The sequence below is a fragment of the Triticum aestivum genome, chromosome 7D (genome assembly GCF_018294505.1).
Source record: "Triticum aestivum cultivar Chinese Spring chromosome 7D, IWGSC CS RefSeq v2.1, whole genome shotgun sequence".
Classification (NCBI taxonomy): domain Eukaryota; kingdom Viridiplantae; phylum Streptophyta; class Magnoliopsida; order Poales; family Poaceae; genus Triticum; species Triticum aestivum.
The window spans coordinates 4,630,950-4,653,783 of NC_057814.1; the positions used below are offsets into that span (position 1 = coordinate 4,630,950).

The window sequence follows — 22,834 nt, forward strand, 5'->3', positions numbered from 1 at the left end:
CGGGTAAATATGGGTTGAAATTTTTAGTGTAATACATGTTGAACATTGCACATTGAGATTTTTTTCTATACGGGTAGAATACTTTTGAGATAAACGTGGAACATTTGTCAAATGCATGTGGAACATTTTGCTGAATACTTGTTGAACATTTTGTCCAATGCACATTGACCATTCTAAAATACGTGGTGAGCATATTTTAAACACAATTGGCCATTTCAGTAAATGCCATGAAGATTATTAAAATTTTCTAAACCTTTTTAAAGCGTTACAAACAATTTTTAAATGCCACAATTTTTTGAATGGTACAAAGCTTTTTCCAGAAATTATATGAACAATATTTTTACGTTTCATAAAGTTTTGTAAAGAATTCATAACCATACTTTTAAAATGTTGAACATTTTTTAGCTGTGATGAACCATTTTTTTTGAATGCTATCAGTTTTTGTAAATAATACGTGGAGGATTGTTTTACATTACATTAACATTTTTAATGAGCGGTGAGCTTTTTTATTGTATGAACAATTTGTTAATACACTTTAGTTTTTTAAAACATTTTTCAGACGAACATTACATTGAACATTTTTTGACTGCATGTTAATCATTTTTTTAGATAACATTGATCATTTTTTAACATATTTTAGTTTTTATAAATATATGTTAAATTTTACATATACAGATTGAACATTGTTTTAGTGCATGTTGAACATTTTTTAATACATGTTGATTATTTTATTAAATAGTTGGGAAAATTGCATCATTCATGGGGAAGGTTTTTATGTGTCACGAACATTCTTACGAAATTTGTCAAATAATCTTTACATTTCATAACATTTATTATGAATCACGTGAACAAAATTTTATATTTGTCACAAGCAGTTTTATCAAATTACATGAAATTTTTTCTAAACATGTGAACCATTTTGAATTTTATGAACATTTTTGAAAAGTACGTGAATCTTGGAGCTGCCCCAAAAAATTTGCAGCACAATTATATGTATAGGGTAACTGCTGGGCTGCTCTATTTTACATCACTTGTTGGTAGACCCTGGACATGGACAGCCCGGCCTGAAAGCCTGACATCCGGGCTGGGCTCGGGCTCAGCTGTTCTGCGTGAAGCCCGGCCAGAAATCCCGAAAATAAGCCTGAACATGGCATAAATTATTATTTTATTACAAATATAGGTACAATATATATGTTTAGTATCCAAAAAATTAATATTTTAATAAAAAAAGTGTTAATGTGTTTTGGGCCGAGCCAGGCTGGGCATTGGCTTGGGATTTTACGGTCAGGCTTTACAAAGGCCGGCCCGAACCAAGCCCGGCCCAGAGAATGCCCAGTTGGAGATGCTTTAACGTACCTGCTCATTTATGTGCCTGTAACTTTACCTCAAAAAAAAAATTATGTGCCTGTAAGGCACTTGTGAATTGATGCCTTAAGTTTGATTGCCTGATGTTGAATAATCAGTGAGGCTTTATGATTGGACTCTCAAGACAGTAGCTGGCCATGAAAATGATGCACCATCATGGCATCTATCACATGACCGTGATCGCAAACTTGCTGGCGATCGAAAAGGCAGACATGCATGTACCCATCAGCGATGCATGCCGACGGCCAGCAGCCACCCGGAATCGAATGAAGCAACAGCGGTACAGAACAGTAATAAACGTGGGTGGAAGGAATCCAGCCCGGTAAAAACTGTCAAGACAATAGTGAACCCGATGGACATCACGCGTGCGTGCGGGCCATCGTTGCCGACTACAGCACACGGCGATCGACGGCAGTGGCAGCGGTGCAACAGCAATGCCGGGAGATCCACACAAAATCTGCCCTAATAATGCAGCTACAGTACCGGGGAGAAGCCAGCCATGGAACGGCATCGACGGAGGCCGTGAGCTCACCCGTCACCATGCTGGCTGCCACATCACGACTGACTGGGCTTTCACTTGCCTCGATCGCTCGACGGCCAGGGAGGGGAGGGGAGCTGCTCCGTCGCTCTCGTCCCTCCTCCGGTCGGGTTGAGTCGTGCGTGGGTGTGCCGTCCCACCGTCCACGTGTGCGGTCCGCGGGGTCGCCTGGTGGCGGATGCTGACTCGGCTCGCCTCGGCCGTGCACATCATGCGCACGTTCTCCTTTTCTTTTTCTGTTGTGATTGACAGTGAAACGGGCAGGAGAGGTTCCAAACATGCGTCCTCCCTTTTGGATATTTGATTGAAGCTTTTCAAGATGTCTTCTTCGACCTTTTTGGAGATGCCGGCAATGACGATGGAGCCGCTTGCTGCAAATAGTGAGCCGACCGTGGACGCACCACCCTACGGAGAAGACGATCGACTTGTCAATTTACGACGCGTCAACCTTGATGCCGAGGCCAAGGCGTGGGAGGTGCAAATATATATTCCTTTTTCATTTCAATTTTTGAAACATCTATAGATGTGTGCTCGCACGTTTGTTTGTTGCATATATAAACCTAGCTAGTGCATGCAACACTGCATCTGCGTGAATATGATTGAGCTGGAGACCCTCCCTGGACGACAGAGGTATCTGTCTGACTGTGGCTGTGGGGTTGGTGGGGAGGGAGGGGAGGAGCCCATGGATGAATTGAAAGGGACAGCAACGGCGGAGAGGCTAATTCATCTGTGGCTTGACCTTGATATTATGGCATCAAGTGACCACACCCTTCATACAAACAGATCTGCTGCTGTTTTTCTGGGGTCTCCCTCATCTTTGCAGCTATAGAGCTGCGAGATTCTGCGGCTGCGTTTTGTGGTCTCTGGTGCAAAGGCAGGCGATTTCCTGTTCCTTTGTGCTGGTAGATCTAGTCCCTGATGCTTCGGGAGGTTCAAGTGGTGTGTAGTCGGTTCTAGCCAGTCAGACTGCTTGGTTTTCTTAATGAAAATCAGGGCCCGTTCTACGTTGTGCTGCTCACAAAAATTCGTTTGTCAAGTATTTTCTTTTCGGAATTCACGAGGTACGGCATTTAGTTATGGGAGCCATGTAACTGTACTTTGATTACGTCAGGTACGTATAAGGGCATGGCCCTAGGATGATGCCCCGTAAGCCATGTAGGATCGGGTATCAAGAAAAGTAGGTTCGGATGATGTAGCGGGATCCTCGGCATGAGGCGGGTGCTTAGGAAGAAAAATGTGGTCAGCTGCATAAAGTTGAAAAAGTTAAAGCGGAGAGTAGTGATGCATGTGTGATGGGAGTCTACTTTCTATTCTTTGACGTGTTTCCCTTCTGAAGAAAAATACAACATGATTGCTTTCCCCAAAAATACAAAATACAAAGATTGCATACAAAATGAATAAGAAATTAGACAACTTGAACTTGAAATAGTCACTTATATTTGGTGGTAGGCATCCATGCCCTTTTAATTTACCCGTAATTGATTTACAGGTGACCAACATCATCTAATTCATCTTACTAAAACCAAAACCGGAACCAAAAACATAAATCAAGATGACAGGTAGACTTGCTGGTGCTCCACCGCTAAAAATCTGTCCAAGATAAAAGGAAGCTCCACGGACCGAGCAAAAAATCCATTACTTGTTGTAAGTGATCAGTCTAATCGAGGACTACCAAGTCGGCGTCCGTGAATATCCGGTTGTACGACGAATCCATGTCGTGCACAATGAGCTTCTCAGCGGTGATGGTGGCGCTGGTGGCATTGTTGAACAGGTAGACCCCCGCCGCCGCGTAAATGGCCTCCGTCGGGTACGCCCTCGACGTCGCCGTCATCCTCCCGCCCATGACGAAGCTCTGCACGATGGAGTGGTCCACGAGCACCCTAACGGAAAAATCCTCGCCGTCGAGCACCGGCACCGTGCTACCCACCACCTCCTTCGCCACATCAGTGGCATGCGTCGACCGCAACTCATCGTGGCAGAAGTGCGTTCGAAGAACGCCGTCGAGGCCCTTGGACACATAAAAGTACACCGCCGTCTGTTCTGTCAGGGCGGCGTTGGCGAGGACGAGAATGCCGAAGGGGCCGAGCGCGCCGCGGGTGGCGGCGCCGCTGGTCATGGTGCAGTTGTAGCTGACGTCGACCTCATTGAGGGCCTCGATGACGGAGGCGTTGATGCGGAAGGATGCCTCGATGTCGAGTTGGGAGGTCTGGTGGAGGGGGAGGGAGACGACGGATCCGGCACCGACAGTGATACCGCTGAGATCGGTGGTGTTGATGCGGAGGGTATCGAGCTCCTCCACCGGCCATTGGATGAGGTTTGTCCGGGTCTTCTCGTCAAGCTCCACCGTTCTCGGAATCGACTGCACACACAACACACACACACTCAATAATATCGGGTCGGAATAGTGCTGCACGCACTGTTGTTACTGGCCCAACATGCATCTACCCCACCCAGCATGCAAAATTGACGGTGCAGCAAATGACGACTAACGGTGATAACTGTAAAGTAAAACAGCCATGTCCATGATGGTTACCTGAAGGTTGGCCCACCCCTTGGCCGCATCGGCACTCCAGGAGTCGGTCTCGACGACGTACCCCCAGACGATCCGCCGCTCCTTCACGGGGTCGTAGAAGGACTTGGACGCGTCGTACCTGCCATAGTCGTACCGCAGCGCGACGCCGAGTTCCCGCTCGGTGTCGATCGGCGTCCATGTGTTGGCCGCCGCGTCGAACCTCCCGAGCGCGTAATAGTCGCGCCGGTCGTCGTCGCTGCTCTCCTTGAGCACGTACAGCACGTCCTTGGCCGTCGAATTGTACATGTCGCTGGCCTTGCGGCCACCGCCGACGGCGAACATGTCGATGCACTCGTACATGCCGGTGCCGGCGGGCCCGCGGTACAAGTACCCCGGTATCAACTCGTAGCTGACGAAGTCCTTGGTCTTGTACGTGAAGACGATGCCGGAGTGGTCCGTGTCGTTCTTGGAGCCAATGATGATGCGCCACGTGTTGTCGGAGTTGTCGAACCACGCCGTGGTTGGGTCACGGTAGTCCTTCATGCCGATGCCAGGGGGCGGGTACACGACGGGGTTGGCGGGGTGCTTGACCCACTCACGGAGGAGGGGGTCGCTTGGGTCGGCGGCCTCCGCGAGGCAGGTCACCTGCGCAAACGTCTCGGTGTTCCCCGTGTAGAGCAGGATGACCCTGCCGTCGGGGAGCACGGTGATGGATCCGGTGAGGACGCCCTCGATGTCGTACCAGTGCTCGGGCACCATGGCGAGCGGTAGGTGACGCCAGTGGACCATGTCCCGCGACACGGCATGGCCCCATGAGATGTTGCCCCACCCGGTGCCCCCCGGGTTGTGCTGGTAGAAGAAGTGGTACCATCCTTTGTAGTACACCGGACCTGCAGTGGACAATGCATTTCAGCGAAAGTGCTCTTCCAATACTGAGCTCAAATGCATCTGGATGAACATTAAAATCCAAAAAATATAAAAAAACAAAAAACAGTTCTTTTTTTGATAAACATCGATGAATGTTTTATATACGTGAAAAATTTCATGATGAAAGGACATTTGTGGAGGCCTGACAAATAAATGCACCACGAAATTTCGTATGGAGGTAAAACATTTATCTATGTTCATAGAAAACATTTGTTGTTTTAAAACTTTTTTTTAAAAGCACTGTTCATCCGGGTGCAATTAGAAACTCTGTCTGAATCTCAGATAATATATTCCGCACAGGTCACAAAACTTCTGAATAGGAATACTCGATTGGGAGGATCTGTTAGTAACTAACCGTTGGGATCTGCACGGATGTCGCCGGAGAATGCCGCCGCCGGCGAGCAAACAGGAAGCAAAGGCAGCGAGGTCAGTTTCTGGATCAAAGTAACCACGCCCGAGAAAACAAAATTGTGTCTGAATCTGAAGATTTAATCGAACGGAGGATGAACTGGGACGGTACCGTTCTGGTAGTTCTTCTCCGGCTGGAAATGGTAGCCGGTGCGCTGCCACCCCAGCATGGCGTTGCTCCACGGGAAGCCGCCGTGGGAGGAATATGCCCCGGACACGCCGTGGACCGCCGTAGCCGACGCGGAGGAGACCACCGCGTCCCGGTCGACCCTGCTGGCCCCAAAGACCGCGGCGACGACGACGAGCGCCACCACGGCCAGCACGGTGGCCCACGAGCGCCACCTGACGCCGCCGCTGGTTCGCCGGTCCTCCTGGCCGTTGGCGTCGGCAGAGGAGGAGGGCAGCGGCTCGTACGCGTAGGGCAGCGGCGGCGTGCCGGGGATGAGGATGCCGCGTGAGGACTCCATGGCGCCGGCGCTCGCCACGAGAATCCCGTGGGAATTTGGTAGATATTCTTTCTCGCCGACGGATGGGTGCTGGGTTCAGTGGGGGGAGCGAGGGAGATTTATACAGAGGGAGGTTTATAGCTGGGGTTTGGTGGTAAAGATGAGAATTTTAATGGGGAAACACCTCACCTCACACTTAGATTAGTTGCACACATTCTCTTTCTTCTTGTGTTAATTAATGGTAACGAGAAGGGATTGCTCTTGGGCCCGCCGGTTTTTCAGAAAAAATAAATTTAGAAACAAGACGTCGGCAGAATCACTTTTGTGCCATGTGTTAAAAAGCAAGTTCTATGCTTTTAAAAATTACTTTCTAGAGCATTGTTTTGTTATATTTATTTTAGGGCATAAACGTAATATTTTTTTATAGGATTTGCCATATCATCTGCCTTTTGGAGATTGCGTGTCCCACAGATTATCGCCGAGTTTGTTAAGAAGGAAATAATGGTTGTTTGTGGAAGGGAGAGCTTGGAGATGCAAAAGGCGACCGCCGCCATATTGTCCTCTCTGTTGGCCCGTCCGAGGAGCTACAGGTGTAGTGCTGGACAATCCTATAGTCAGGGCAATAAGCCACCGCGAGAGAATGGGTGGACGATAGCATGTGTTCATAGGATAAGTGTATGCGCGTATGTATGAGCCTTTACGTCTGTACTGTGTTAGAAAAAACACCATATAAACGGAGTGTACAGAGTTTAAAAACCACACATGTGATGGGCCATGGTTACTTTTCGTACCCATCGATGAATGCGACGGCCACCTACCGGGATTAAACTGGCGAGATTGAATGCGTGCGTGCTCCGATCACGTAGCAGCAGCAGCAGCACATGTGGAGCAGCACAATGCCGAGAGATCCAAGCAAAATCAGCAACAATAATGCAGCCACGGTACAGCAGAGGAAGCACAGCCATGGAATGGAATCGACGGAGCCCGTGAGCTCACTCGTCGCGCGCATGCTGGCTGACTGGGCTTTCACTTCCTTCGTTTCATAGCACACCGTACACGTGTGCGGTCCACGGGGTCACATGGTGGCGGATGCTGACTCGCCTGTGGCACGGCCGTGCATATCATCTCTGAACCAGACTTTCTCCTCATTTTATACATAAAGCAACAATCAAACAAAGTACTTAGTCGAACGTTATAAGATGAAAGGTAGCCCTCGTACAACTCTGATCTATGATAGCCGGATCACGCAGGCTGCACACTACGCTACCGAAAAAGAGCACAGGAAGAATTAAGTACAATGCCATGCTACGCCCTATAGCACCTAAGCTCCACTACAACATTCCTAGGAGGGAGAACGGCACTAAATGTTGCTACTTGTGATAGTGTTGAGATTTTCCCGAAGAGAAAGGGTGATATACTATAGTAACAGGTAATACTTTTCTCAGTTAAGAATAAAGGTTTATCTAACCAATAGAAGGCGACACACAAACAACGTCAATAGTACCCGCAGGCATATAAAGCAAATGTTTGCACCCAAGAAAGGCAGGGGGCGCCACTCCCCTTATTGGTAGATAAAAGTAAAAATAAAAGTATACCATCATTCTTTTTTGGAATTTTGGAACCTCCAAAGATGCAGTTTTTAGTTTTTAAATATACCGAGAGTGGAATGGCGCACCTTAGGGCATTTCCATTGCGGACCCTCAAAACGCCCGCAAACGTCTGGACCGAGGTTTCCGGATATAGTTTGCCATCCAACACGGATCCCTATTTATTTGCGGACGCATCCTGTGTCCGTTTTCCTGCAAATCAGACACAAACCAGGGGAGGTATGCGGGCGTTCGGACCAGACGATGGAGGAGGTGTCCGACGACTTCCATGCTGACTTCACCATGGAGTAGGCGCATGCGCACTTCAATGACGTCATGCCGGAGGAGCAGTTGGTGCCGCCGGTGTCCTCGTTCTGGCTGGCGTGGGAGGACCAATGCTAAGACCTCGCCCTCCTTGCGCATCACCGGTTAGCAGAGGGGCAAATCCACGGCGAGTTCACGAGTGAGGAGGCCTTGACAGACATGGTCATGGAGGACTCAAAGTTCCTCGAGCAACAACGAGCGCTGTACGAGGCCGCGCGCAACGCTCGCTCCAACACGATCGTGGCGGAGGCTGACGTAGAGGTGGCACAGGTGATCGTGGATGGGAATGTGGGCAGCTCTCCGTCGTCCGCGTCGGACTGCGAAGATCATGAGGCCGGCCCATCCATGTTGATCATGGACTTCACCTCACTGGTGACGTCCACACGACACAATACTAGGGAAAAACCTAGTAGTAGCGCGGGATAAAGAGCTAGTAGTAGCGCGGGTGCCCGCACTACTATTATGAGACTACATCTAATTGGTAGTAGTAGCGCGGGTGCCACCCGCGCTACTACTACGTCTGCTAGTAGTAGCTCGGGTGCCACCCATGCTACTGCTAATTATTTGTAGCGAGTGTCTTATACCCCACGCTACTACTATTAATTTCAAAATAAAAAAAATCTCGATCCCGTGCGTGCTGCCAATGGCAGCAATGCTTTGATCTAGCGACGGTAGGGGTCGCCGGAGGCGCGGACGGGCAGCGGCAGACCAGGTCCGGCAGCGGCTGCTGGAGACGGCCCGGATCTAGGGCAGAGCAAGGCGGTGGCGTGGGGCTCCTCTTCGCAGCCAAGGCAGAGAGCTCCTAGTCGTCCATGGCGACGACCTGCATGGGCATGGACATGGGAGGGTGAGTCAAACCAGAGGGAGAGGGAGAAAAAAGAAAAATAAGGGAGAGAGGAAGGGGATGGAGGGAGCAACGGGGCTGGTCGCCGGTGGTTGCTTCGTCATGGTGGCATCGAGACGCAGGGAAGATCGGCAAGCTCCAGGACGCCGGCAACGCAAGGTGGCGGGCTCTTTTGAAGCCATGGGGGAGGAGGCGCACATGGGCAAGAGGTCCATGTGAGAGCCTATGTAGAGAGAGGAGGGAGAGTGGCGAGAGAGAGGATGGATTTGGGGGAGGAGATGGGCATTTCAGGGCTGTTAAAAAACCCTGTATGTAGTAGCAGCTCGATGTTTATACCCCTCGCTACTACTATGGCCTTCCTGGGGGACACGGTGGAGACCACTTAGTAGTTACGTGGGTTTATAGCCCGCGCTACTACTATCAACTTAATAGTAGCGCGGGTTTTATACCCTTCGCTACTACTATGGTCTGTCCCGAGGGGCACGGTGGAGACCACTTAGTAGTAGCGTGGGTTTATAGCCCACGCTACTACTATCAACTTAGTAGCAGCGCGGGTTTTATACCCCTCGCTACTACTAATTAGAAGCAGCGCGGCTCATATACTCCTCGCTACTGCTAAAGTTCTATCTATAAGATATTTCCTAGTAGTGGCAGACTCCGGCAAGGAAGAGTCGGAGGTGGGATACGACGTTGGCACATCCTATGTCCCATGTCCTACTGTTCCCCTCCCAGCAACCCGCGGCTAAACTTAGGACCCCCGCTTCGCTCTCCCAGGAGTGGCTCGGCCAGAGCCCAGATCGGTAGCGGCCTCCTCTCCACACATGCTTCCTCCCCTTGCCGCCACCAAATGGTGCCGCCGGGCAAATTCTGGACGGCGTCGGCGGCGGGGGGCGCCACAGCGGCTGCTCTCGGTGGTAGAGTGGTGCGAGGTGGCACGCAGTTGTGCATGGAGGCATGACAGGGGTGCTTCGCAGATGCGTGACACAGGCGTGTAGGTGGCTCACTCACCGTGGAACTGGCGTGACGCCACCGTGAGGGCAAGTCGCTGGTGAGCGACGCGGATGCACAAGGGGCTCGGGCGCTGGGGATCTGGTATCGAGTGGTCGCACAGTGGCATGGGGTGGAGCTGCAACTTGGGTTGCGCGTCTCGATGGTCCGGGCAAGGAACAGTGCCCCCGTGCTGCGGGTAAAACGGATCTGGTCTCCATTAGGCGCGGTGGCGTGCATTGGGAGCGTCGGCCATTCAGATGTTTGGTTACAGCCAGGATCCATGGTGGTTCTTGGCCCCGAGCAGCGGTCCATTGTCCCTCACCGGCATGGTGCTCGACAGGGCATGACGGCTCGCTTTGTGTCTGGTTGGCCGTTGATGGATTTGGAGCCTCGTGGTGGGTTTTGGCCGCAGGTGGTCTCCGTGAGCTGCGGTTGTTTGCGGCGGTTGTCCGTGCTTCTTGGTCGTTTTGTTGTGAGTTGAGATGGTTCGTTCGATGATCTTTCGTGGCGCCAGTCTTGCCTAGAATTATCCGTCAAAGAGGAAGCTGCACTGTCCTGTCGTATTTCGCTCAGTTCTGGCGTGGATCTTCATTTGACTCCACATGACCTCTATAGTATGGGTTTGGTCAAAAATTGTCTATGTCCAAGTCGGAGTCTTTTGCTTGGGGTTTAGGGATGTCGATGATGCCTTCTAGGGGAGAACTGATGACTATGACGCCTGCGTGCTGTCTCGATGAGTCCCTCTTTGGAGAAGTGTGTGTGGCGTATTCTACGTGTGTCGCTCATCGATTGGCGATGATTTTTGCCTGACGTTCCACTAATTAACTAAGCGATTGTTGTACTTAATTAATAGATGAGTCAATCTTTTTCCTCTGTTTGGAAATAAATTTTTTTAGGGACCAAAAATTAGGTTTTTGGGCACAAGATTTTGTTGCCATATCGGATGATGTAAAACATGGCACTAGAAGGATTTCTGTTGTAGCAGATGGTCTAAAATAGGGCACCAACTATGTTTTTATTCTCCACAATTGCATACATATTAAAATAAAACATGAGCTATGGATACAACTTAAACTTTCCAAGATCACCACACACACTTATCAACGTCATATCAAATTGTACTTCAAATCCACATATCAAATTCGAGTTTGAAGATAGCATAGTGCAACACAAACACATACAAAAGCATAGTTCATACAAACACAACACAGTCATAGAAAAATGCATTGCCACTCAAATTTCTGTGCCTCCATTGCCATCACTTGTGCTTTCATATCCGTGGTTTGTTTCCTCTTCATTCGCAGCATTGGCACCTGAGACTCCTCCCATCGAACCACCCATGGCACCCATGAGTCTTGCCAACCCAGGCCACCTCCCATGCCACCTCCCATGGCACTCATGCATCCTCCCATACCGCCACCCATGGCACCAATGCCTCCTCCCAATAATCCTCCCACCATGCCCATCGACTTCATCGCAAACACTTGGTCACGACAAAGCTCAACATATGCTTTTTTCTTCAACTGGAGACCACCTGTGTCCATGAACATTAACTTTTGCTATTGTTCCACTGCTTCGATTATTTCTTCCATGGCCACCTTCCTCTCCTTCACCGCCACCTTCCTCTCCTTGGCTGAAACCTTCAGCTCCTCCATCGCCACCTTCCTCTTCTCGGCCGCCGCCAACCTGTCCTTGGTCGCAACCCTCCTCTCCTCAGTCGCCGCCTTTCGCTGCTCGACCATTTCTTTTCTTGCATTCATGATGGCGTCCAATGATTCTTCATATTATTGTCTTCGTCCTCCGTGCCCTTTTCTTTGGCATTCATTCTTCCATCAGGCCTACTCGTAGGAGCAACTGAGTTGGGAGCAGTGTTTCTATTTTCCTTCCTCAGCACTTGATGCATCTTCATCATCAATATCATCTATTGTTGCATCTCCAATGGAGATCTTCAAATTCTTCCTAGGATCTTCATTTGCGTGTCGCAGTTCTTCCACTTCTCCTCATGTTCAAGCTTTATCCAACAATGATGCAAAGTGAATGCTTTGTCTTTCTTTGATGATCCTTTTTTCCCTCTTCCCTCAACAAACTTTGAGCAAAGTTGAACTACATACCAACATTAAGGAAACAAGTTCGCCACCTATACACAAGACACGAAGAAAAAAAAAAGATGAATGCGAGCAAACAATCACCATGTCATCCGCATTTGTACCACTAGGGTTCATGCGCTTAACATGTGTGAAGCACGCCGATCACGTTTGACAATCCGTACATATTGTGGATCATCGATGTCGAAGAGAAACGGTCGATCGATCATTGCGACTAGTGTTACGTGCATCTTATAACTCTTTGATATGCATCCAATAAGTGTTGATTGGTTGCTCATTACCGACGACCGCATCAAGACAAATTTTCTTCCATGCTAAACATAGCAAATTGTCTTCATCGGTTTGGTAGTTTGCTATTCTTCCCATTGGAGTTGCATCCAAAAAACCATCCTCATTCATGTCAAGATTGAGCTCCTCATATTGTGTTTCAAATTCTTGGGAGCGGGTTTCTTGAGAGGCGAAATCTTGAGATGCAACATTCATACATTGCAACAAAAATAATCATCGACACTACATACACTAAAATTGAATAACATAGGCACAAATCACGTCAAAATTGTATTCAACATGTAAACTTTGTGACAAAGATAGACAAAAATAGGGGGGAAGAGAATTTTATACCTTTGAGACATTTCCTCAAACATGTTATGCACACTGGTGGTCGTGCCGACGGGTGAAAGCGGATCATTCTCCAAGGATGGGGGCAGGATGGAAGTAGGAGGGGTGCACCACTTGATCACATCAGCTGCCACCGCAACCTTCGTTTTCTTCGAGCATGAGGCATACCACGCAGGATCCCATGGCAACCTCTTCACGTCGGCGCTGCCTTGTGGCTGGTGGGGGGGGGGGGGCGCTTGCTCTTGGGAGTGGCGACATGCCCTGGCGCATCCCCTCTGGCCACTGGCCACGACGGCGACTCATGGGCCCACGGAAAATTGCTGGTGGGCTGCAGACGGCTTAGGCTTGGTGGCGGCGGGAACCACCAAAGGATGAGTTGTAAGGCCGACGGGAGCGTCGGTCGCATCAGAGATGCTGTCCAAGGCAGTTCGGTGGTGGACGATGGCGGTCAAGGGGGGGGGGGGTAGGCGAGGTGGCGGTCATGCGGCGCTGCCTTGTGGCTGGTTGGGGGGGGGCGCTTGCTCTTGGGAGTAGCGACATGCCCTGGCGCATCCCCTCTGGCCACTGCCCACGACGACGACTCATGGGCCCGCGGAAAATTGTTGGTGGGCTGCAGATGGCTTAGGCTTGGTGGCGGCGGGAACCACCAAAGGCTTGGTGAGTTGTGAGGCTGGCGGGAGCGTTGGTCGCATCAGAGATGCTGAGGCGGGGTGGCGGTCATGAGCGAGAACTTTCCTGTTGGCAGTTGGGCTGCGCACGACACAAATTTTGTTTTGCAGCAGCGGTGCGGCTGCCGTATAGTTGCAACACTTGGGGTAAAATATGGGGCTACCCTAATTTTTTTGCAGCACAATACAGAGATAGGGCATCTACCAGAGCACTGTTGTTTGGGTCCAAATGCTCTAAAAGATAGTTTTTGGGCACTTGCCCTATTTTGCATCATCTGTTGGAGATGCTCTAAGTGTGCATTCAACCTTCGTGGCATAGTTGTTGGTATGTACATTTTACAACTTCAATTTTTTATGAGGCGCCATAAAAGAAATTATGAGAGAGGGCAATATTGAATGTGTATATGAACTAACCGAAGAATATCAGGTGCTCTCATCATTATGTACTCCCATTCTCCCATTTCTATCTTTCAAAAAACTTATCTTTTGAATGTTCGGAAGACATGTTTCTAGAATCCTAATTTTTCTCTTTGACAGGGAAACATTATGAGTGGTTCCGAATATGTTCCCCTTTTCGGGAAAATTTTGAAACTTTCAAGGATATATATGCATATCAAGTTTCTTTAGATATTTGGAATCTGGATTTTTTTACAACAAATGTCAAGGTATATGGAGCACGAGAGCCAAATCAATCACGCTTAGGCGCAAGGTCACTTGATGAAGGTTTTGGGTACCGAGCAAAAAAAATCGGTCACTGGGCAGTAACCGCAAAATCCCAGTACCCCACGAGAAATTGCATTACCAAGCGAAAAATTCCAAACTTCCAAATTCAAATCAACTTTGATTAAGTTTTTGATGAATTTATACCAGTTCAAATTCATTAAAAAATTCAGGTAACTACCTAATATTTTTCGGTTATTGTGGTAAATGAAAATCTTGACACATGATTTTTTACATCCAGGATCGAAAACCTTGCCCTCGACGGAGCCACTTGATGAAAATAATGAGTTGTTTGTGGTTCTCAAGATGCAGCACCGTAGGGAGAGGACGATCGAGAGTAGAATGAATCGACAGTCACTAACTTAGTTTACATGCGTCTGACATGGCACTCAATCCTTACCTGTTTAGGACACATAAGCAGTGACGCCGAGGCCAAGGAGGGTGCAAATATGTCTTTTCATTCTGAAGTTTCCAAATCAGTAGCCCCTTCATTCCAAAAAAGAAGATGTATTAGTTTTTCCGAAAATCAAACTTATGCATGTTTGACCGAGTTTTAGAACGAAAAATATTAATATCTATTTTACAAAATTTGTATCATTGAATCCATCATGAACATTATTTTCATATTTTATTTATTTTATATTATGGATGTTGATATTTATTCTACAATTCTGATCAAAACATATATACGTTTTATTTTCATGAACATTGATGCACATTATAATCTGGAATCGAAGGGAGTATATAATAGGGTGCAAATAGCTCTCATCTAGATGAGATTTATGTAATCCTCACCACAAATGGCCTCGGCATAGGAGTTTTTGTTGTTTCCTTTTCCCCTTTTCCCTTGTTTCACTTTTATTGTTTCCTCCTTTTATATTTATTTCTTCACTTTTGTATTGCACTTATTTTTTTCTTCAGAAAACACGTAACTATAGTTGCGCATGGCGAGCGTGCAACTGCAGTTGCAGGCCTTAACAAGAGACAAAAAAATATGAAAAACCACAAAAGAAATAAAATACATGGATCAATCAAATAATAAAATGAGATGACGCAGGAGCTAGGTAAGATTTAGTTAATTCTCGTCTAGATCTTGCAAATCAGTAAAATATCGTGTAGACGAGAACTAGCAAATCATCAAAGAAATATACAAATATTTGTTTTGGCACTTCTAAAGTTTTTTTCGAGTTTTTGAAAAATAACTGTCTCTGTGGAGACCGAGAGTGAAAGGCATCAACTAGAAAATGTGTACGCCCAACAATATTTATTTTATGATTTCCGGCGATGCGCTTTCAGTGGGAGAAGATGTTTCCGTCAACGAAGAGGCGCCTACAATGACTTTGTAAATCTCAAGATGATATGCCGGCTCAGTCTCTCGGAGATGCTCATAGAGGTAGGGTGTGCATGTGTGCTTTCAGAGGGGTGAGTGTATCTGCGTATGTATGAGCGCTTGCTTGTGTACTGTGTTCAAAAAAGAGAGTAAAAGGCGCCAACTACAAAATGTGTACGCCCAATAATCAGGGAAGGGAATCATGGTCGGCCCACATTCAGCCACCAATGAGGTAATTAAACCCTATGTCATTTGTTTAAGATGTAGGCGTGTACAGACATAGATCCATGATGCGATGGCACCACAAGTAGGAGGATATTCCATGGACCGGGATCGGTGGTCGGTCGGCCACTGGCCACAAAATCTCGGCAACGATCACAGTGGTGACCTTTCCTTTGATGCAAGAAAACACGAGCTACAGAACAAATGATGGTTACCAGTGGCCACCTAGCCCCACTACGTAGTAGCCTCTGTTTTTTTTTTCTTTTCCGGAGAGTAGCATCTGTTTTCTCAACAGGAGTACAGGACGGACGGACGTACGCCTGCCCCCTTGGATGATTGGATGGACACCCCCACAGGCTACTATTGCATCTAAATTATTAAGGGAGTTAGTGAATTTGTGTTTCTACGTTGGTAGAAGAAGACACTCGCTCTCCATCTGCATTTGTGCACGCATATAATTGAGTCGGATCCGAGGCCCAACATTGGTTGGATGATAGCTACATGCCTTCCTGCCTGCATGCATGAACCAGAGAGGTCTGTGGATTCGGCGACCAATGAGGCAAACCATCAATATATTCCGTTCGTATTAAATAAGTGTCTGAACTTTATACTAACTTTAGTATAAAATTATACTAGGTTTGAAACACTTATTTTGAAACGGAGGGAGTAGATTGTTTATTAAGATGTAGGCGCGTGCACAATATTGGATCGATAGGCAGCGCTGGTCAGCCACCAGCCACACAAATCTCAGTGGTGGCCTTACTTTTGATGCATACATAAACACGCGCTAGAGAACAAGCGATGTTGCAAAGTACTACTAATTATAGCTTAATTTCATGGAATAATCGACCGTACGTCTCTCTCTTGGATCTTAACTTGCCCCTTGGAGGCCACGACGATACACCTCACATGCTGGTTGCATTTTGCATACAGCTGGAGTAACATCTTGCCATGCACCCATTGTGTCGATGGCATCACGAGAACGGTCAAGTTTGTTTCACGCATTGTCGGCGAGGTAACCTAACACGCATGCATGCATGCATGCTGGATGGTCCATGGCTGTTACAGCGTTGGTAATTAAGTAACTCAGGAGGAGGAGGATGCATGCTACGAACATGGATGGATGGATGATGGCTACAGCAACGGCAGAGGGAGATTTGTGCCCTGTTGTCGACTCGTCCCAGTCAAGATGGCGTCAAAAGGTTCCTCCCTTGGCCTCTCCAGCGAAATAGTATTTCCACACCTTCCACGCGTGTTGTGGAAGTGATTGCTCGCCGTTGGCTTTTGTGATGACTGCTTAGCTAACACGGGCAAAATGCGTCGACATTTAGGATGTGATTGCTTATCTGCACCGACTTTTAGAGGTTGCAAGAAAAAACGGATCAAACTGAGTAGAGCCTGTTTGAGGAGATACAGGGCAAAATACAACGTTCACCCTGCATCGTGAAAGCAATATCCGTGCGGTGTTTGGTTGCATACATGCATCTTGATTAGGAACATTTGAACAGAGGGGTTATGGCAGAACACACACATGCCAACACACCCACACGTTCGCATGAACAACACGTGCACATGTTCACATGAACAGCATGCGCGCACACACACGTGACATCACTCCCACAAGTTCGAAGAACCGTTCTACAGTACACTGGGGAGATTTCAAGGGACTAGTAAGATGTATACGTATTCGTCTATGACCATTGAAATAGAATACATGCAACACGAAGTCGTGTGAAACAGAGAGATGAAGCTACTAGTCAAAGAAAAATTCAAACGGACGACTGTGCACGATGAATTTGTCGAAATTCATCCAAAATAGCTTCAAACATAAACACAAAATTTAAACATTTACCGTCGGTGAAATCACAAACCAATCGCATGAATGGAACCACAACATCGACATGCATCTTTTTCGTGTAGAACTTATCTTGAGTTTAAACGCAGTTGTGTAGATTTGCAGAGACTAGTGAACGAGATTAGGCGCGAAGAAGATTATGAGCGTGACATGCACATTACACTACACTGGTCACATGTAAATATACACGTCTATGATTTGTGAAACAAAAAATGCACAACACGAAAGTTGTGTCAAACAACAAGGTGAAGCTACTCCTCAAGGGAAACTTCAAATGGTCGACGGTGTGCCCCGGATTTGTCAAAACATGTCTAAAAAGGCTCCAAATATGAACATGAAATTCAACATATAGAGTGAACGAAACTATGATGCAATCGGGTGAATGACATTAGAACATCAGGGTGCATCTTTTTCATGTACGGCTTATCTCGAATCGAAGCAGGGTTATTTAGACGGGATGAAGGAGATTAAGGAGGTGATTAGTGGAAAAATACGTGCACGTACAGCAGAGCCACCCACCTACGCTTGAGAGCATCGCTCTGGCCTGACTCGCTGTAAATTGTCGATTCGGCTGCTCCGAGCGAACTAGGGCAGAGGATGCTTTAAAACTTTGTCGTGCGGGCCCAATATGTTTGCAATTTACCAAATAGCCCAACACCGAACGTAGCTGCATTTAGCGGGTTGGCTGAGGGTTATATAGGTAATCAAACGCGTCCTTGTAAACTACACATGTCATGCCGTCGCTGACTGGCTGTACACCATTCATATGCATAAATGCATAAAGTACAGATTGGGCCTATGAACATAATGTAGTCAACCGGACGAAGAGTGGAGGGGTCTTTTAACGGATTGACCTTTTCTGTTTTCGCTTCCTAGTTTTTGTTTTCTGTTTCTTTTGTCCTTTATTCTATTTTCACATACATTTTTAAAATTATGAATGCTTTACAAATCTTGTATCTTTTTAGTTTTTTGTAAATCCGTGAACGATTTTTTAAACTACATGAGCAGGTTTAAATTTTACAACAATTTTTGAAATACACAAACTTTTTGCAATTCCAGTTCCTAAATTTCGTAATTATTTTCTTAACACATGGTGGACATTTCTCAACATGGTGGACATGTATTCACTACACAGAAAACACTTTTTTATATAAAATATTTACGTTTTATACATGATTTTTGTTTTACACACAGTGAACCTTTTCTTAATATACAGTGAATAACTTTTAAATATATGACGAACATTAAGTAAATATTTTTTTCAAAATTTGTTCACAGAATTTCCTAAAATTTTCATGCAACTGGAAAATTTTGTTCACATGTCTTGTAAAAATGAAATAATTCACATTTGTTCACATCTAATTAAAAATATGTTCACATTTGTTGAGAAAAAATGAAGTGAAAAAGGGAAGGGAACAAAAGTGAAAGAGAAATCGCTACTAGTCAGTTACCACGGCATGGGCCGACGGCCCGCCGAGCGTCAAATGTGGGCCCGAGTCCATAAAAGTACCTTCTGTCTTTTTGTTTCTTGAGAAGACTGTCTTGCTTGTTGCAAGACCGAGCAACCGCACTCCTAGTGGGGTGGCCCAAAAGCATCCCCTGTGCAGTTTTTGGACAAATGTTTTAGACTACATGACTATTTAAATTTGAGAAACATTTTTTAAATATATAAACCTTTTGAAATTTGTGACTTTCTAAATTTGGAAAATTATTTGTTCACACAAGATGAAAGTTTCTCAACATGGTGTACATTCATTCACTACACAATGCACACTTCCTATAGAATGTTTTTATTTTCACAAATAATGTTTGTTTAAATACTCGATGATCATTAGTTTTGTGGATATTATTCAAATGTGTTCATGCATTACAACACCCGGTGAATATTATTCAAATATGTGGCAAGCGTTTTACAACACCCGGTGAATATTTTTTAAATACGTGTTGACCGTTTTCTTTATACATATTAGACAAGTTTTAAATATATGATGAACATTTTTTTCAAAAATTTTAATACAACTTGTTCATGCAATTTTCAAAGTGTTCATGCAACCGGAAAAAAAATGTTCTCACATGTAATAAAAATATCTTATATTTATAAAAACATACTAAGGCATGTTTCAAAAATATATTCATATGATTAAAACGTGTTCATGCATTATTGAAAAAATGAAGTTAAAAAAACGGATGGAACAAAACTTAAAAATAGATCGCCAAGAGTCGGTAAAAAAGACCCGCAAAGAAAAAGGTAAGCCATAACATGTGCCACCGGCCTACAAAGTGTCTCCTGTTCGTTTGCTCGCTGAGCGTGAAATAGGGGGCCTGATCACATAACGAAGCGTGTGGTAATGGCAGGGCTGGAATAGGTAGCCGTATGGATGACAACACTATTGGCCAAGCTGCACGTGGAACGAAGATGCCGGGTTGATACTCCCTTCCTGCGCGAGCAGTTAAAGATGGTGGCTACTCCATATCAACGCGCCTGCCCCAAGATATGAACACTTATGGGCTGAATATAAGCGCGCTCCGTAAATTATACAAGCCGAGGCGTGTATGACGACTCTGCTAGAGTTTGTCTAAAAAAAATGAGCAGACTAATAGCATAGAAAACGTATGGTACGTGCATCAGTACTTGATGATCTTTGTATGTTTTATCTGAAAGATCCAACGCTTGCTCGCATTCATTGATTTAGTAGATAACACATGAAAAACATGGCGTAGATCAAGCGATAGTGGAGTGCAGTAGAGAGAAAAATTGAAAGAAAAAAACAGCCCCAAAGGCCCCGCCTCTGCAATCGATCGTTGCACCATAGACGATTCTGATGCATAAGCCCGTAGAACATTTTCACTTTGCCGCCCTTCCAGGTCATGGTCATGTGACCAGTTGTGGTGGAGCTTGTAGGCCAAGTTGGTGGAGTGGGCACCACTGCTATCCTGGTTCCACATGACGGCATCGACGGATTACTCGTTCAATACCAGACCGGATCTGAAGATGAGCTGCCATAGAATGACGAAATGTGTTTAGGAACATTACCAGTATCAACTTATAAAATACAAGAGATTTCTCAAAGCAAACTAACATTCTACATGTTGTCTGTATGAATACATATACGAGCCATCATTATTATCATCTGAGTCATATTTGGGAGGCAGGCAATCCTGCATTACAAGGGCAGCATGTAGCTCACTGAAGTTTCTAGTCGTCGTCGGCCGCGAAGGTCCGGTTGTATGATGTCGATGCCATATAGTGCACCACAAGCTTCGCAACTGTGACAGAGGGGCCAATGGCATTGTTGACAAGGCACACCCTCGCTGCCGCATGGATGGTCTCCAGCGGGTACACCCGCGACGTCACCGTCAACCTCCTGCCCATCACGAAGCTCTCCATGTCCGAGTGTTCCACAAGCACTCTCACTGATAGGGCCTCACTGTTGAACACGGGCACGGTGCTACCCACCACCCGCTTCATGACATCCTTCGGTTGAGAATACAACAACTCGTCATGGCAGAACTGGGTCCGGAGCGCCCAATCGAGCACCTTGGCACGTAGAAGTACACCGTCAGTTGTTTGTTGCCACCGTTGGGGGCAGCGTGGACGAGGAGGCCAAAGGGGACAAGCGCACCATTGGCTGAGGCCCGTTGCTTACTGCAGTTATAGTTGACGTCGGTCTCATTGATGATGGCAATAGCCAATAGCGGAAGTGTCTACCGAAAGGAGGCCCCGATGTGGAACTGATTGGCTTGGCAGAGACACAGAGATGCGATGGATCCATTGAAGTCGGTGTTATTGAAGCGGAGGGTCTCATTCTCCTCCACCGGCCATTGGAGGAGGTTCGTCTGGGTCTTCTCGTCCAACACCACCGTCCTCGGAATTGTCTCACAGATGTAAGATATGTAAGTCCTCTGATTATGAATGCATATTGATAAGAACTTGAAATAATAAATGATTGGTAATAAGGGTCTTGCAAGCTCCATTGATCTCCATTAAAAAAGTGACCACAAAATAGTGTGCGTACCGTAGCTTCCTAGGAGTGGATTTGGGAAGCTTCTACGGACCGGTTTCGTACCGGTTTTAGAAGATTCCATATAGTATTTCTTTCTTCTTCTCTGTATTTTCATCGTCTTATTTTTTCTTCATATCTTCAAATGCATGTCGACATGTATACACATTGAACATTTTTTAGATACACGGTGAAATCTTTCAAATACATGTTGAACATTTTATCCAAATACTTGTTAAACATTTGCCAAATGTACACCAAATATTTTTTACACATGTTGGACTTTTTTCAGATACACACGGAACAACTTTTTCGAATACATGTTGAACATTTTGTCAAATGCACACTAAACATTTTCCAAAATTACGCGTTTTTTACATTGTAAAAACATTTAAAAGAATCGTGAATATTTTTCATGTGATGAACAAAATTTTTTCGGAGAAAAACTTCCAATCTATTCATCTTCAATCAGTACAGTGAACATCAGAAATAATAAAAAATACATCCAGATCCGCAGACGACCTAGCAACGACTACAAGCACTGAATTAGGCCAAAGGCTCGCCGCCGTCATCGCCCCTTCCTCGCCGGAGCCGGTATGGATTTCTTTAGAAATAATACGAATTTTTTAACATTGTATGAACATTTTTTATAAGTGCTGAAATTTTCTAAAAATATTAAGTAAAGTATTTTTTCAAAAAAATATATTTATGCTCCATTAACATTTTTAAACGCAGGGCAAATGTTTGTTCAAAATTTAAGTTAATTAATTTCTGGAATATATATATATATATCAATATATAATAAAAGTAAAAGTAAAAATAAAAATAAAATAAAAGAACAAAAGAAAAACCTGTGTACGTGCACTAGCTCATGGGAGTGCTAGTCCCACTTGTGTCGCTTATTTGGCCTGGCCCAGAAGATATGTTCATAGATATGGCTTTAACGGAAATTGCTAATGGATAGCCTAAAACAAGGAAATTGCTAATGGAGCTCGAGCTCCATGCAACCCTTAATTTTAAAATTCAAAAATCAAAATTTAATTTTCAAAAATATCTAAGAAGATACACATATACATATGGATGTTGTATATTACTTGTGTGCAAAGTTTCATGTAAAAATACATTTTTGTGTGTGCTCCACGAAAATGACAAAGTTATGTATTTCTAGCACACATACTATTCACTATAAAAGTACATGATTTTTTTTGTACAGATCACATCGAAACATATTTTGTGATGAATTTCACACACGTCTTGTATACATCTATATGTACTTGTTTATTTATTTTCAGCGTTTTAGAAACTTAATAAGTTTTTTTTATTTTCAAAATTTCAACCTGAGAGCAAAGAAACAAAAAAGCACTCTCTCGTTTTA

General features: G+C 45.7%; 1 protein-coding gene across 1 annotated transcript; it reads right to left on the reverse strand.

The window, feature by feature from the left end:
* Positions 1-3,317: 3,317 nt before the first annotated feature.
* LOC780687 (sucrose:sucrose 1-fructosyltransferase) lies at positions 3,318-6,304 on the reverse strand. The gene is made up of 4 exons (XM_044582563.1): positions 5,863-6,304; positions 5,698-5,706; positions 4,437-5,305; positions 3,318-4,262 (listed from the first exon to the last, which is right to left on the reverse strand). Exons 1-4 carry the CDS (start codon positions 6,215-6,217, stop codon positions 3,561-3,563), a joined length of 1,935 nt encoding a protein of 644 aa, XP_044438498.1. The 5' UTR covers positions 6,218-6,304; the 3' UTR covers positions 3,318-3,560.
* Positions 6,305-22,834: the final 16,530 nt, after the last annotated feature.

Excerpts from the sequence above, each read along its gene's own strand:
- LOC780687 (XM_044582563.1), bottom strand. The coding sequence starts at position 6,217 with ATGGAGTCCTCACGCGGCATCCTCATCCCCGGCACGCCGCCGCTGCCC. Across the intron at positions 4,263-4,436 it reads AGGGGTGGGCCAACCTTCAG|TCGATTCCGAGAACGGTGGA; the intron begins GTAACCATCATG and ends TTGTGTGTGCAG.